Source organism: Panthera uncia (genome assembly GCF_023721935.1).
Source record: "Panthera uncia isolate 11264 chromosome A3 unlocalized genomic scaffold, Puncia_PCG_1.0 HiC_scaffold_11, whole genome shotgun sequence".
Classification (NCBI taxonomy): domain Eukaryota; kingdom Metazoa; phylum Chordata; class Mammalia; order Carnivora; family Felidae; genus Panthera; species Panthera uncia.
The window spans coordinates 80,564,209-80,579,292 of NW_026057578.1; the positions used below are offsets into that span (position 1 = coordinate 80,564,209).

At 37.7% G+C, this 15,084-nt stretch overlaps 1 protein-coding gene across 1 annotated transcript in view; it reads left to right on the top strand.

Annotated features, from left to right (window-relative positions):
* The window catches only part of ACTR2 (actin related protein 2), a 37,563-nt gene extending 23,434 nt beyond the window's left edge, over positions 1-14,129 (top strand). The window contains exons 6-9 of the mRNA XM_049650325.1: positions 410-559; positions 4,337-4,482; positions 7,877-8,009; positions 12,014-14,129. Of these exons, the coding sequence (XP_049506282.1) occupies positions 410-559; positions 4,337-4,482; positions 7,877-8,009; positions 12,014-12,184 (600 nt within the window). The 3' untranslated portion in view covers positions 12,185-14,129. The remainder of the gene's footprint in view (positions 1-409; positions 560-4,336; positions 4,483-7,876; positions 8,010-12,013) is intronic.
* Positions 14,130-15,084: the final 955 nt, after the last annotated feature.

Sequence of the window (15,084 nt, forward strand, 5' to 3'; positions counted from 1 at the left end):
CCTTCTCCCCTTCTCCCCTTCTCCCCTTCTCCCCTTCTCCCCTTCTCGTTCTTGCTCCCTCTCTAAAATAAAAATGTTTAAAACTTAAGACTTGATTATTTAACAAAACTCTCTGAACATTGGTACTCAAACAATAGTCTTTTTTTTAAATTAGCTTTTTTTTTTTTTTAGCTCTTTTACCCATTTATTATTCATGAACTGTTAATAATTCTTTTACTCTTTGTGAAACAAATATATATCCTTTTATGGAAAGTAATATTTCCCATTTCTGAAATATTCAGTGAGTCCTAAGGATCCACTGTCCATTGCATTTGTTATTGACATGAGCTATTTAGTGGGCAGTAATCACTTTTCCAGAGTTGAACTCAATTCAGATTCATTGTCAATTTACTGTTTTTTTTTGTACCAGCTGCTTCTTTTGCGAGGATACGCCTTCAACCATTCTGCTGACTTTGAAACAGTTCGCATGATTAAAGAAAAATTGTGTTATGTTGGGTATAATATTGAGCAAGAGCAGAAGCTGGCCTTAGAAACCACAGTATTAGTTGAATCTTACACAGTAAGTATTTCCAGTGTATAAAATGTGTGGTTTTAAAATGGAACACCATGACTATTGGTGTGTGCTTAAAGAGATTTTCTTAGAATCAGTATTTTTGTTTTGAGTTGTTATATATATATATGTGTGTGTGACCTTATGTCTTTCCACAATAAGATCTTTGATTTAAGTTATTTTAGGATACCATATAATGTGAAATAAGGCAAGAATCATAAATAGCCTTTCTACCTTAGGATATAAATTGATAAGAGATGTTATTTTGAGATTCTAATATCTGGAATAGCATTTTCAGCATGCACTTTACAGAATGTTATTTCCCTGAGATGTTAAGTATTTTCACAAAAATTACAGTGGAGTATACATTGTCCAGTAAGTTTGGGAGTGTTTCGCTTTACTGAAGGACTTTTCAGAGCCTTTGATGTGCTAATTTGTGTGTGCCTGTGAGAATATAGCATATTGCGTGTTTCTCAACCTTATTAGACTACAGGATTCCAGCATTTCATGAGACTCAAACGTTCTACGAAGCATGCTTTGGGAAGTGCTCATCCTGTAATATTGCTCTAATAATTCACTAGGTGGCAGTGTTTTCCTGACTTTGTGTTTTCATAATGCGATCTTCAAAACATGTTAACTTGAAAGTGTAACTAATAAGAATTAGAACCTAGTTATAGGTTACACCAAGGGAGTTGGTCCTACCTGAATTTTAAACGTGGTGTTCTCCTAAGTCTATTATATTCATCTGGGTATAAAGTACTTTCATATCTTGTCTTTGATCTAGTTATTACTAAAATAAAAGCAAGTAATAGGCAATAAAAGCAAGTACAGTATTCTTAAACTATTTGATTCATAAAAAAGATAAATAAAAATAAACTATTTGATTCATGTAAGCTCTACATAACACAAATATGTAAAAAATAGTCCTTTTAAAAATAATTATTAATTTTATAAATTATATTGTTTGATTTTTAAACAATACTGATCCAAATAATTGATAAGCAACTTAGTGATCTCACGATTTGCCCTAGGGATTCTTTTCTGAAGTTTTTTTGACAGTTCCTCTAGATGTATAATTTTTTATCTACCTGACTTGTTGGGAAGGAAGAAAGTGGCCTGAGACAAAGGATGAGGGAACTAGAAGTGTACATGTTTTGTTAATTTCTCCCCTCCTTTGTCAAAGAATTTGAGGTGGGTTACAAAAACATCTACAGTTGACTCTTGAACAGCACAGGGGCTTGGGGCACCAATCCCCACCCCCCCCATACAGTGTGTATAACTTTCAACTTCCCCAAAACTTTACTAATAGCCAGCTGTTGCCTTGCCAATAACATAAACAGTCAATTAACACTTATTTGGTATGTTATAGGTATTTTATACTGTATTCTTACGATAAAGTAAGCTAGAGAAAAGAGAATGTTATTAAAATCATAAGGAAGAGAAAATACATTTACAGTCCTGTACTGTATTTATCGAAAAAAATCCATGTGTCAGAGGACCCGTGCAGTTCATACTCATGTTGTTATAACAAACATGTTACACGTAATTCTTACTTATTTGTCATTTGCACAACAAATAAAACCAGTACACTGGTGAAACTGATAAGTAAGTGAAGAGGGAGAAAGGATGGGATAAGATTTGGTGCAAAAAGAGGAGAATCCTACAGTCTTAACAGTATCTAGAGGTAGGTAGTTCCCAGGCTGGGTGGCCCCACGCTGGCCAGCAGCCAGAGTACAGGAAGAAGCCACTCTGGCAGAGAGGCTGGAAATGGGAGCTACAGAGGTTTTACCAAGTGTGCTGTGTAAAGTTTTTCCAAATATCTTAGGTAATTTCATGTGGTTCCTAAACTCACCTGATGGTTTTATTTTGTTAAGAATAAATGTTTGAATCAGTATCCTTGAGGGTTTTTTTGTTTTTGGGTTTTGTTTTGTTTGTTTAACTTGATACAATTTATTTAAAGACAGTTGTGGAAGTTTTGAAAAATGTGATTGCTTTTGCACATATCTGTAAACAGTTACAGCAAACATGGAGTAAATGTTTTAAAAGCTTGGTTTGTGGGACTTTGTCATACTGAAAAGTCATTTTTAGAATCTAAATACAATTACTGTATTATAAATATACTGTGAGAAATGTTCATGTAAAACTAATTCTGGTATCTCCTATAGAAATGGGTCAAATGCCATCATATACAAGCATGCTTAAAACTTAGGTCAATCCAATGAGTTGTGAGGTGGTTTTAAAAGAGGGAGTTTTTGGGATGCTTGGGTGGCTCAGTTGGTTAAGCGTCAGACTTCAGCTCGGGTCGTGATCTCTGAAGCCTGCTTCAGATTCTGTGTGTGTGTCTCTCTCTGCCTTTCCCCCACTCACACTCTGCCTCTGTCTGTCTGTCTGTCTCTCTCTCTAAAAAAAATAAGTAGACATTAAGAGAGGGTGTTTTGGGGGGGCACCTGGCTGGTTCAGTCAGTGGAGTAATCTGTCTGCTAATGTTGAGGTCATGCGTTCATGCCACACACTGGGCATAGAGTTTACTAAAAAATAAAAATTTTAAAAATAAATAGAGGAAATTTTTACTTAACATTTCTCATTTAGTTAAACATGATGTGACTTAAGAGTTTTCTATACAAGGTTATGTTGTAATGATGTCAGACCTGTTGTTTAAATCTTATTTGCTTAAATTAAAATTATGTTTATCCATTATTTAAAATTTAATGGGGGCTAGAGGGGAGCCTGACTGGCTCGGTAGGTAGAGCATGCAACTCTTAATCTCAGGGTTGTGAGTTCAAGCCCCATGTAGGTGTAGAGATTACTTAAAAATAAAATGTAAAAAAAAATGTTTTAAGGGTGCCTGCTCGGTCGTTTAAGCATCTGACTTCGGCTCAGGTCATGATCTCACAGTTGGTGAGCTTGAGTCCCATGTCAGATGAGCTTGAGCCCCACACCGGGCTCTGCACTCTCTCTCCTTCTCTCTCCCTCATAAACAAACAAACAAATAAATAAAATAAAATTTATTAACAGGGTCTAGTAAATAGGACACAGAATTGCTTAATAAAAGTAGTCTAGGGGTGACTAGGTGGCTCAGTCAGTTGAGCATTTAACTCTTGGTTTTGGCTTAGGCCGTGGTCTCATGGTTCATGGGATCCCATGGAACCTGCTTGGGATTCTCTCTCTCTCTCTCTCTCTCTCTCTCTCTCTGTGCCCCTCCCCCCTTAACCATGCTCTCTCTCTCAAAAATAAATAAACTAAAAAAACACATTTTTTGGATTAAATGATTTGACAGAAGCTTTACACGTGATATATAAAGTGTTTTGATGGCAAAATAGTAACGTTTCACGGTATAATTATTTGGTGAAAGAAATTAACATTTTTAACTATATGTGTCTATGCCACATGGTAAAAATATACATAAAATCACAGATGTGTTACAATAGAGAAGCAGCATTGACACCAGCAGTAATCCAAATGCAGTGGTTTATGAACATTTCCTTTTTATGCTTAGCTGCACACAGCAAAGGAACGTAATGCACTCGTGCCTTGGTGGTTGTTCCAAGAAATTCCTGCTATGTTGGAGCATGGTGTGATGGCATGTTCTGCATTGAAAAGCAGAACAGCTATCTAAATATATTTTATTTTACCTTTTTTCTTTTTCAAGAATTTATTGTGGGAATAATATGTTGCTGGTAATGATTTTGGTTATAGAACAGATGTGTTTAATAGTGTTCTAGAGAACACTGGGAAATTTTTTAATAACGTTTTGCTGACTAATACCTGGTTATTCTTGGTTTCTAGCTCCCAGATGGCCGCATTATCAAAGTTGGGGGAGAGAGATTTGAAGCACCAGAAGCTTTATTTCAGCCTCACTTGATCAATGTTGAGGGCGTGGGTGTTGCTGAATTGCTTTTTAACACAATCCAGGCAGCTGACATTGATACCAGGTACATTATAAATGATGGCTTCCAAGTTATTTATCAGTAGATGGAATGTGTGTAGTTAAAATGGCCAAGTTGTCTATTAGCTCACTCATGTTTTTGAACAGGTAAGGCAAAATAATTTTTTGAGGGTGGCACTGGGTGTTGAATATATATCATTATGCCTCAGAAACCACTTAAAAATTTTTTTTCATAGTTTAAAACTTAAGGAAAACTTTCAGGAATAATACAGATAACTCATGTATACTCTTTTTTCAGTTTTGCATTCTACTAAGTTTAACATTCTTCATGTTCTTTCTGTCATTCTCTTTTTTTTCTTGAGCCATTTGAGAGTATGTTGAATGTATAAGTCCTCTCTACTCCTTAATATTCTCTTTTTATTTCCTGAGAACAGAGGTATTCTCTTCTATAGCCACAGTGCAGTTATTGAGCTCAGGAGATTGATAACTGATACACTGTCATGTGCCATCCATTTGTCACTTTCATCTACTGTCCCAATAATGCCCTTTATATAGTTTTTCTTTTCCCCAGGAGATTATCAAGTTGAGGATCACACAGGGTATGTAGTTGTCATGTCTCTTGGGCACAGTTCTTCAGTCTTTCATGACATTGACATCTTTTTAGAGTACAGGCCAATTATTTTAGAAAACTTTTCTCAACTTGAGTTTGAATTTTTTCTCATGAATAGATTCAGGTTATGCATTTGGGACTAGAATACTACTTAAGTGATGAGTCCTTCTCAGGGTGCCACATCCAGATATGAGATCTGTTGTTTCCTTATTGGTGATGTTAGTATTAAGCTCTTAATGAAGTTTCCTGTTTAGTTTTTGTAGTTTTTCTTTCTTAGTTTCTAAGTAATTTGTGGGAAAATACTTTGAGACTGTCTTGATCTCCTGTTCCTCATTAAACTCTGCCCCCCACCCCTTTTAGCATCTATTGATGCTAAAATGCCTAAATGCATTTTTGTTGTGGTTGCAAAAAGGTGATTTCCTAATTCTGTCATTCCTTTTATATGTATTAGTTGACATTCTAGCATAAGGAAGCACTTTTCCTTGTTTTATTTGTTATCAGCGTGGACTCATGATTTTGTACAGTGGATTATAATTCATTACCATTTTTATTTATTTTAATGCTCAAATTGTTCCTGATTTGGCCAGAGCCCCTTCAAACAGGGTCTTGCGTCCTTTGATGTGCTGTTATCTTTTTGAGCACATTGTGTTTTGTGGCACAGGATATTCCTGGCCTTTCTTTAATTTTGTAGGTGAAGCATTACCATATAGTCAAAACTATACAAAAAGTATTCTTTGAAGTATTATTACTCTCCCTGCCCCTTGTTCTCCACCCTAGTCCCCCTCCCTCTTATAGGTAAATGGTCTCATTAGTTTCAGGTTTATCCTTTCTATGTTTATTTTTTCTTACACAAAAGGGAGCATAGTAAAAATGCTTTTTTGCCCTTCTTTCACTTAGTATGCCCTGAACAATCCTGTACCACTTCCTAGGGATCATCTTCCTTTTTCTAGTGTATACATATCCGTTTATTCCGTGAATCTTGGTTATTTAGGTAGATTCCAGTATTTGTGCAAATAATGCTGCAATTAATAACCTTGTGTACGCTTTATTTTTGTATTGTTGGGCATGAACATTCTGAAAAAATTTCTAGAGGGGGAGTTGTTGGGCCAAAAGGTAAATAAATGCATGTAGTTTTGTTACTGCTCAGTTCCTCACTGTGCGGGTTGTACCTTTCTCCTTCCCACCAGCAACAGGTGAGGGCACCTGTGTCCCCACAGCTTGTTCACAGTGTGGTGACTTTTTAACTTTTATGCCAGTCTGGTGAGTGTAAATGATACCTCAGTGTAGTTTTAATTTGTATTTTCCTTAAGAGTGGAGTTGAGCATGTTTTTCTTTGTTTAGGACTGTTGTTATTCATGGCTTTTGCTTCTTCGTGTATGGAATTTTTGTAATATTTTCCCCTCACGTTTTAAAAGTTCTTTTGCTATTATAGCTAGTTCTGTGATCTATTGCAGATACTTCTCCTAATTTTCCATTTGTCTCTTGCTTATGGTGTTTTTGGCTATGCAGAAATTTGTTTTTATGTAGTTATTAAATAAATTCATATCTTATATTGCATCTAGAATTGATTTGAGTCATATTTGGAAAGCCCTCCTATATAGCTAGGTTATAGAGGAATTCACTCAGAAGCATTTTGTAAAGCAGGTGTTTGCTTACTTGTCTTTTTAACTCAGCATTAAATAACCACCAAACTAATTTTTGTGGGATGGCTGAGGAGCAGGATAATAAAGGAAATTAATAAAAATCGCAGTTGGCTTATAACAAGCTATAAATTTGATGGAAGACGATCAGAAATCTAGACTTGGAGTAGGGAGTAAATTCTCTTAGTAGGGATTAGGTAGACGCTTTTGTCCCTTGATTTAATGATCACTGATAGTAAAATTGCATTTAAAAGTGCATGCCTCTCAGTGGTGAGTCAGGCGTTGGCATGCCTGAAGCCTGGACTCAGGTTCGGTACCCTTTCAACGGAGCTGGCATTAGGAAGTGGCACAACTCAGCTGTTGTGTGTTCTGCATTTTGAAAGTGTTCATGTAAACACTAGTGGGTACATGTCACCTTAACTGTTTGGCATAGGCTACGTTCACGTGCATACTTCTGCAGGTAGATAGAAAATACTGCTCTTCTAAAAGCTGGGGTTAACAAATTGAGAATTTCTTCCACTGAGAACCTAGAAGCCAGTTTGAATGAGGCCAAAATAAATGTGACTCAGCTCCTGAACTAACTTTACAATGAAAAGAGTTCCTCAGACCCTCACTCGGTTAAATCACTTTTAGTACATAGCAGTTATTTTAGATTTGATTATCGGTATGATAAGAGCAGCATATTCAAGGAAGAGAGGACTGCTATATGAAGCAAAACACATCAGTCTAACCAGAAATAACAGCGGACAGTCTCAAGGCAAAGGAACAAAAGGGAAAACTACAAAAGGCAAATGTAAACATTGAAAAGCAAGAACTGAAATCATAGTAGAAAATGGTTAATTATAGTAAACAACCACATCACACAGTGGCTCCGGGGAAGCACTGTGATAACACAGTCCGAATATGGAAGTTTGTAATGTAAACTATGGTCGTTATTAAAAGGTTCAGTTACATTTGCAGGAACCTGTGTCAAGTGCTTTAGAAGTATTCTCGTTAAAATTATAATTATTTTACATGTAGAGAGGGTTTGTTATAACAGTATTAATAGCAAACATTCAGCCCTGTGATTTCCATGTTGGATTTTATTTAATTCTCCCAGCAGTCCCCTGAAGCTGACAGACAAAAAGGAGCTCTGAGAGACTATTTTCCTCATCAGAAACCCTAAATGAATACCTTTTGTGTCCTTCTAGATCTGAATTCTATAAGCACATTGTGCTTTCTGGAGGTTCTACTATGTACCCTGGACTGCCGTCACGGTTGGAACGAGAACTTAAACAGCTTTACTTAGAACGAGTTTTAAAGGGAGATGTGGAAAAACTTTCTGTAAGTATCAATCAATAATCCAGCTGTTAACATACTTTTAAAACCCTGTAAAGTAGCTTGTGAATCTTGACAACCACCAGAGGGAGCATGAAGTCTTCCTAAACTAATTATTAATACAGTCACTTGCAGCCTTGAAGAGGTAAGAGGAAGTGAATGGTTCGAGGTAAACTCTCTTTCAGAATGCTTGTGCCACCTGGTCACCTCACCTACCTGGTCACCTCTGAGTCAGTGGCTGGAAGCAGTGAGATCCAGGGCCAGATGTTCTGATTCATCTGTAACAGCCTGGAGTCAGGGTGCCTCTAAATGCACGGGAAGAACCTGCCTTATAGGAGTCCCCCTTTTCTGCGGGGGATACGTTTGAAGGCCCCAGTGGACGCCTAAAACCGCAGATAGTACTGGATCCCACGTATACGATTTTTTCCTATACGTGAATGCCTGTGATAAAGTTTACTTTCTAAATTAGGCACAGTAAAAAACGACGGTAATAAAATAGGACAGTTATAACAATATACTGGAATAAAAGTTATAGGAATGTGGTCTCTCTCTCAAAATATCTTCTTGTACTATACTCACTCCTCTGTGATGATGTGAGATGACAAATTGCCTGCGTGAGGAGATCAAGCGAGGTGTTCTACGTAGGCCTTGTGAATGTAGTGATACGTCAGAGAGAGGATCATCTGCTTCCAGACCATGGGTAGCAAACCACAGAAGACAAAACCGCAGATAAGAGGGGACTGCTGTACTATGGAGAGAGAAATGCCTCTTTGGGGGTTTTGAGTTTGTGTTTTTTTTTTTACCTTTTTGGATATGTAACCAGCCTTCAGTGCTACCCTTGGACTGTCTCATTTCTGATTCTAGGCTATTTTTCTGGCTGTTTCTTGCATATGTCTTATCTCCCTAATCAGATTGTAAAACACCATGTGTCAAATATTTTGTCTCCCCAGCTATCCTGGCTCTTGAAACAGACTTAAATTGGTAGTTGTTGATGTGTAGAATAGAGAGAGATTTTTAAACTAGTATGTAATACTTGATGGTTATTTGGGATTGATTTTTCTTCTACAAACACTGGAGTGTGTGAAGTACAGTACGTTTACTCTGCATTCAGCCAGAAGTCATTCAGTTCTGAGTTCTTCTCTTTGTCCCAACAACTTTGATTGGCTGTTAGATAATGAGATTACATATTACAGAGGACTTGTGTTTTGGAGATACTAATGCACTCGAATTGTGGAAATTAAATTGAGTACGGACTCACATACATTAAACAAATTAAAAGACTCAAAAGGAGCCATGTTGTCTAAGTACTCCGCTTATTTGTCTGATTTTATTGAGTTATACATACAATTTAAAATTAGCCTCAGGTGATTATTTCCTTATTCAGCAAAAATTTCTTGACATCCTTCTGGGTGTTAAACACTTGTCTTAGGTGCTAGAACAATCAAAACAGTGGTAAATAGAAACAAAATCACTGCTTTTATTCTATGAATAATACTTCAATAGTAATAAGCACTGTGAAGAAAACTAAAGTGAGGTCAGGGGCTAGTAAGTGGTAGTGATTGGGGAGATGGCTTGATCGTTCGTGTTGTGTGGTCAGGGAAAGACTCTGATGAGATCAGTTCTGAGCAGAGAACGGAGTGAGCGGGTGAGCCATGTGACTACCTGCGGGAAGAATCTTCTAGGCAGGAATACCAAGTGCCAAAGCCCTGGGTTGTCAGGATGTAGGTCTTTTTCAGACACAGTAAAGGATTTAGCTTTAGTCCTAATGAGATAGAAAGCCTTGGGAGGGTTTTGAGCAGAGAAGTGATAAGATCTGACTTCTTTTTTTTGTTTTGTTTTTAATGGTTATTTATTTTTGAGAGAGAGGGATAAAGTGCAAGCGGGAGAGGGGCAGAGAGAGAGGAAGACACAGAATCTGAAGCAGGTTCCAGGCTCTGAGTTGTCAGCACAGAGCCTGATGTGGGGCTTGAACTCAGCAGACCACAAGATCATGACCTGAGCTGAAGTCAGATGCTTAACCGACTCAGCCACCCAGGTGCCCCGGATCTGACTTGTTTTTAAAGAATCACAGAGCCTGGGTTTGCCTGGGTGGCTCACTCAGTCGGTTAAGTGTCTGACTCTTGATAGCTCAGGTCTGATCTCAGGCTCGTGAGTTCAAGTTGTTTTTTTGTTTTTAAAAAAGAATCACTAAGTCTGGTGTGAATAGATTGTTGGGGGAGGGAGGAAGAAAGAAGGATGTAAAAGGATGCATTCGCAGGCTCAGAGGGAGGAGACAGGAGACGGAGGTTTATGAAATGGAGGAGGAGGTGTGAAATGGTTGTGTTGGAGAGAAGAGAGAAGACATGTAATGGGGTTGCCGTGCTACACTGAGGGGCTCAAGTAAGGTAAGCGATGCAGTCAAACCAACACTTTTGAGTTTCTCACCTGTTGTGTTCAGTTCCTTGAGGGCAGCTACAAAGTAGAGAGTTGAACACCCAAGTCGGTGTTTTGAGAGGCAGAGGACAAAGTCACTAAGGATAACACCAGGAAATGGTGGTGAGAGCGTACCCCCATGCACAGTAGGAGCAGGGATGAGAGGAAGAAACCTGGGGGTCCTGTAGGTGACTTGGCAAGGAGGAGTGGTGGATGGAATGGTCTGATAGAATGAGCTTCAACTTTGGAGTTGTAGGGAGGAGGGAGAGACGCGCAGCAGTGAAGAGCAACAGTTGATCAGAACCTCCAAGGTTAGGAAGGTGGTCGTGTGAGGAAACCAGCAGCCAGTTGAGAGAGCTGCAGGGGCAGCAGGGTCTTGAGGGGCCATTATTTTTTTAGTTTACATCCAAGTTAGTTAGCATATAGTGCAACAGTGATTTCAGGAGCAGATTCCTTAGTACCCCTTACCCATTTAGCCCATCCCCCCTCCCACACCCCCTCCAGTAACCTTCTGTTTGTTCTCCATATTTAAGAGTCTCTTATGTTTTGTCCCCCTCCCTGTTTTTATATTATTTTTGCTTCCCTTCCCTTATGTTCAGCTGTTTTGTATCTTAAAGTCCTCGTATGAGTGAAGTCGTATGATATTTGTCTTTCTCTGACTAATTTCACTTCTGGCTGTTTTTATAAATAAAGTTTTATTGGAACACAGCCAGGCCCCCCCTTTTTTTTATGTAAGTAAACTGGTGTTTTTATGTGTCATATACTATCATATCTCACAGTTCCATTTATGTGACGTGAAGACAACTTAACATGACATAGTTTACTTGGAGTCTTGCAGGATTTGTGGCACAGTAAATTAAACCATGGCATTTTAAGGTTTCTCTTTGAAGCGTGGACTGATCACACAGATTGAGGTGTATTTTTATTAGGCAGTCAATAGTGGCTAAAGATTATAAAACTTTTCCCACTTTAATTTTGGTTACTGTTTTGATTTTTTCCAGCATCCCCAAGGTTTATTTGACTATACTTGGTCTTGTTTATTTTGAGAACGTTTCATTTCAATTTGAAGCAATAGAAAGTGAGCTTTGCTTATAAGAAAAGAATTTCGGTCTTACTCTTACATGGGACTGCAATCAGAGGCGTTAGACCTTGAAGAAACCATAGAAGTCCTCTTACCCAAACTCTTGACTTGACATCTGGCTAAATGGTTTGCTCATGTGGTCATCACCAGTTGATGGGAAAACCTGCCACAATCAGGACTGTGGTACTTGGGCTCTGTCAGTAGGCTGATCGTGGAATTTGTTGTCCAAATCAAGACACTTCTGAGAGTGACAGAGGGCGTTGTTAATAGTGATGCGGCAACAAGTGTAAATCAGGACTGCTCTAAGCACTCTGGGGTGGATGTGTGATCTCCTAGTTGTGAGCTTTTGGCAGATTACAAAAAATATCTCTGTACCTCAGATACCAAATCGCACCGTCCTGCTTACCTCACAGGACTGTTGTGAGAATTCAACAGGAGAATGTATGAACAGTCATTGTCATAAAGCAGAAAGCATTATGCACGAGTGACACTTTGTGATCCCCTCTTTCTCCTTTAGAAATTTAAGATCCGTATCGAAGATCCACCGCGCAGAAAGCACATGGTGTTCCTGGGTGGTGCAGTTCTGGCAGATATCATGAAAGACAAAGACAACTTCTGGATGACCCGACAAGAATACCAAGAAAAGGGTGTCCGTGTGCTGGAGAAACTTGGTGTGACTGTTCGATAAACTCACTCCAGAGCTTGCTCGCATCACACCCCTAATGCTTTCTTTTTTCCTTTTTGCCAATCTTTGAACTCGTTCAACTCCAGGACGTGGAAGAGTCCTCTCTGTGCCCTTTGACTGGAAAGGTCAGGTTTTATTCTGGTGTCTTGGGGGAAGCTTTGTTAAATTTTTGTTGAAGTGGGTAAATCTGTTTAATTCAGCCACTTCCCTACAAACACAACGAGAGGGCATAGGGTCCCCCTGTCTGCTGCTTTGTTTCTTCTAAGTAGGCATTTAGATCATTCCTGTCGGCTTCCTATTTTCACTTTACTGCTCTAATGCTGCTAGTTTTAGTCTTTAGCACACTAGGTGGTATGCCTTTATTAGCATAAGAAAAAAACTTTAACAGGAGCTTTTACATATTATTGGGGTGGGGGTGGTAAGGGATGGGTGGGCAGCTGCTGAACCCTTTATGGCATTTCCTCTGTGGTGTGGTGCTTTCAACAGTTACTGCACAGTTTAAGTACCTTAAAGCTTCTGGAATTAACATTGTAGGGAAATGTTAGGCTCAGAATTAAAGTGTTTGGGATGGGATTTTGCGTGGGGGGGAAGGGGTGGTCTTTGGACTTTTTAATTTTTGAGCTTCTCTGCTCTGAGGTATGTAAGATGAAATCTATTTCCAGTCCTTTGATTTGGCAGGTTTTCTTCGACTTTTGGTCTGCCTGGAACTGTTTCCATTTGATGTAAAGAGCAAGTGTAATACTCCATTACCATGTGGCTTAGCGATTTTTTTTGAATTTTTATTTTTGAAATCAACCATGTTAGCTGGGAATAGACTCCCTAGAATCTATCAGTGGACAATTGACAATTTAAAAATGCTTTTGGAAATTCCAAGTACAGATTAGAAAAGTGCTTAAGAATGCTTCTTTCTATACCAGAAGCATTAAGGTACTCCAGTGCCAAGTACCATTCTTACAGTTACTCTTTGACATAACTGACCAGTGCTGATTTAATAAGAAGAAGTAGACACATATAAATAATTACTGGCGGTAGGTTACAATTTGGGGGTTAAAAATAACATTGAAATATGGGACTTGTTGCCAGTTGGGTAATTTTCATTAGTCTTTTTATTATTTTAATTTGCAGTCTGGAAGTGGAGTATAATTTGACTACTTAAAATGTTGTTGGCAAAAAAAAAAATCAAGATTTAAATTTGTATTTGTGCTGAAAAGGGAATCATAACTAGTAAGTCTCAGTCGTCTTATGCCTGAAAGAAGAATTGTTGGTATTTTGTAAGTGGTAGCAGACTTTTCTGTGTCAGAAAATCATATTTATGAATCTGTTGGTACTGCTTTGTATCTGAAAAAAATATCAAATAGTACTCAGATTTGAATTCTTTCTAAATTTGAAAAATAAAGGAATAAGAAACTCTATCATGCTAAGTACAAAATGCAGATTCTGGGGGAAAAATGTTTTCCTTCATTTCAAAATATTCTTTACTAATAATGGCTTTGAAAGAGGAAGCTTAGTTTTTAGGTGACTACATTTGGAAAAATTATTGGCTTTAAGACCTTTTTTGTGAAAAAACTTAAAAGTCAGTTTACATGAAATAAGCAGCAAAAGAAGGTTAGTTTTAATAATGCAGCTTCTGTTCATATTAAGTATTTTTTGTCTGTTTTACCTCACTTTGAACAAGTAAAAGAAGTTAACCTGCATGCTGGACATGCCTCAGTACACGTGAATAGCCTATGAATAAAGTGTACTAGATTTTAGGGACATGGGTGTCAGTCATTTTGGAATTCTCAAGTGTTCCTAAATCATGTTCGAACTCCCCCTAGCCTTTTGAGTCCTGGACTTGTTAAAGGACACACATGTAGGACCAGTACCTACCAGCTGTTCATTTCAGGTAAATTGGATGAACTCTTGGCCTTTGGTCATGATTTTAATATATGGGGGTAGAAAACAACAAGGACAAGGATGGACTCTTACAACAATGAGAGAGCATTTATCATTTGCCCCTTGAATGTAGAATTTGGTTTTAATTTCAGTATTCTGCTAGCAAACAGGACAGTTAAAATGGTGTATTTATATATATAGTATAATTTTAAAATTCCATTTTCTAATTTTCCTATTCCAAGGCAAAATAATGTATTTAGTTATTTGGGGGGTAGTTGAAATATTAGGTTTGACTGGAGTTGTCAGGTGGGAGTCCCTCAAACTAACATATTTTCTGTTTTAAAAGAGATCTGATTTTTAGCTCTTGAGAGCCATTGTCACTTAAATTTCCAATAATGATTAAAATTTCTTATTAAATTAGAATTGCCAATGCCTTGACCTTTGAGAAGGGTTTCTTAGAAATAAGTCCTACATTTAAACTTCTTTCTTTAAAACATGGTATTGGATGTTGACTTTTACACAGTTCTGAGCACTGTTAACAATATCTGGAAAGTGTTTTGCGAGATCAATGGAGAGTTAAACATTCTACATTTAACGTGAATACACTTCTTTTTGATTCAGAAAATAAAATCAGATTTTTGAAAGTAAATTTGAATTTTATCTTGGTTTTGCCTGTTAACATTTTTCTCTTTAGTTTCATTTTCGTATTTTTATTCATGTTTTCATTTTTGCTAATGCAAGATGGATTGACAATTCCATGCTAGTTGTTAGGCCAAGTTCCATTCAATGTTGTGTTTTTATTTGGCTAAAAAACGTCTTTATCTTTGGTGTGATTTTAAATAAGGAAAGGAAAAAACTAGCAGTAAGAGCAAATTACAGGTACAGCTGTATTAGAGGGTCCCCCCCTCCCTCCGCAAGCAAACTGTTTTGTTTCCTGAAAGACTTAAGGTGGCTTTTGCAGTATTAGGAAAGCTAGACAGATATATATGTAACTTGACCCTTTTCAAAGACCTTTTAGCTCATTTGCA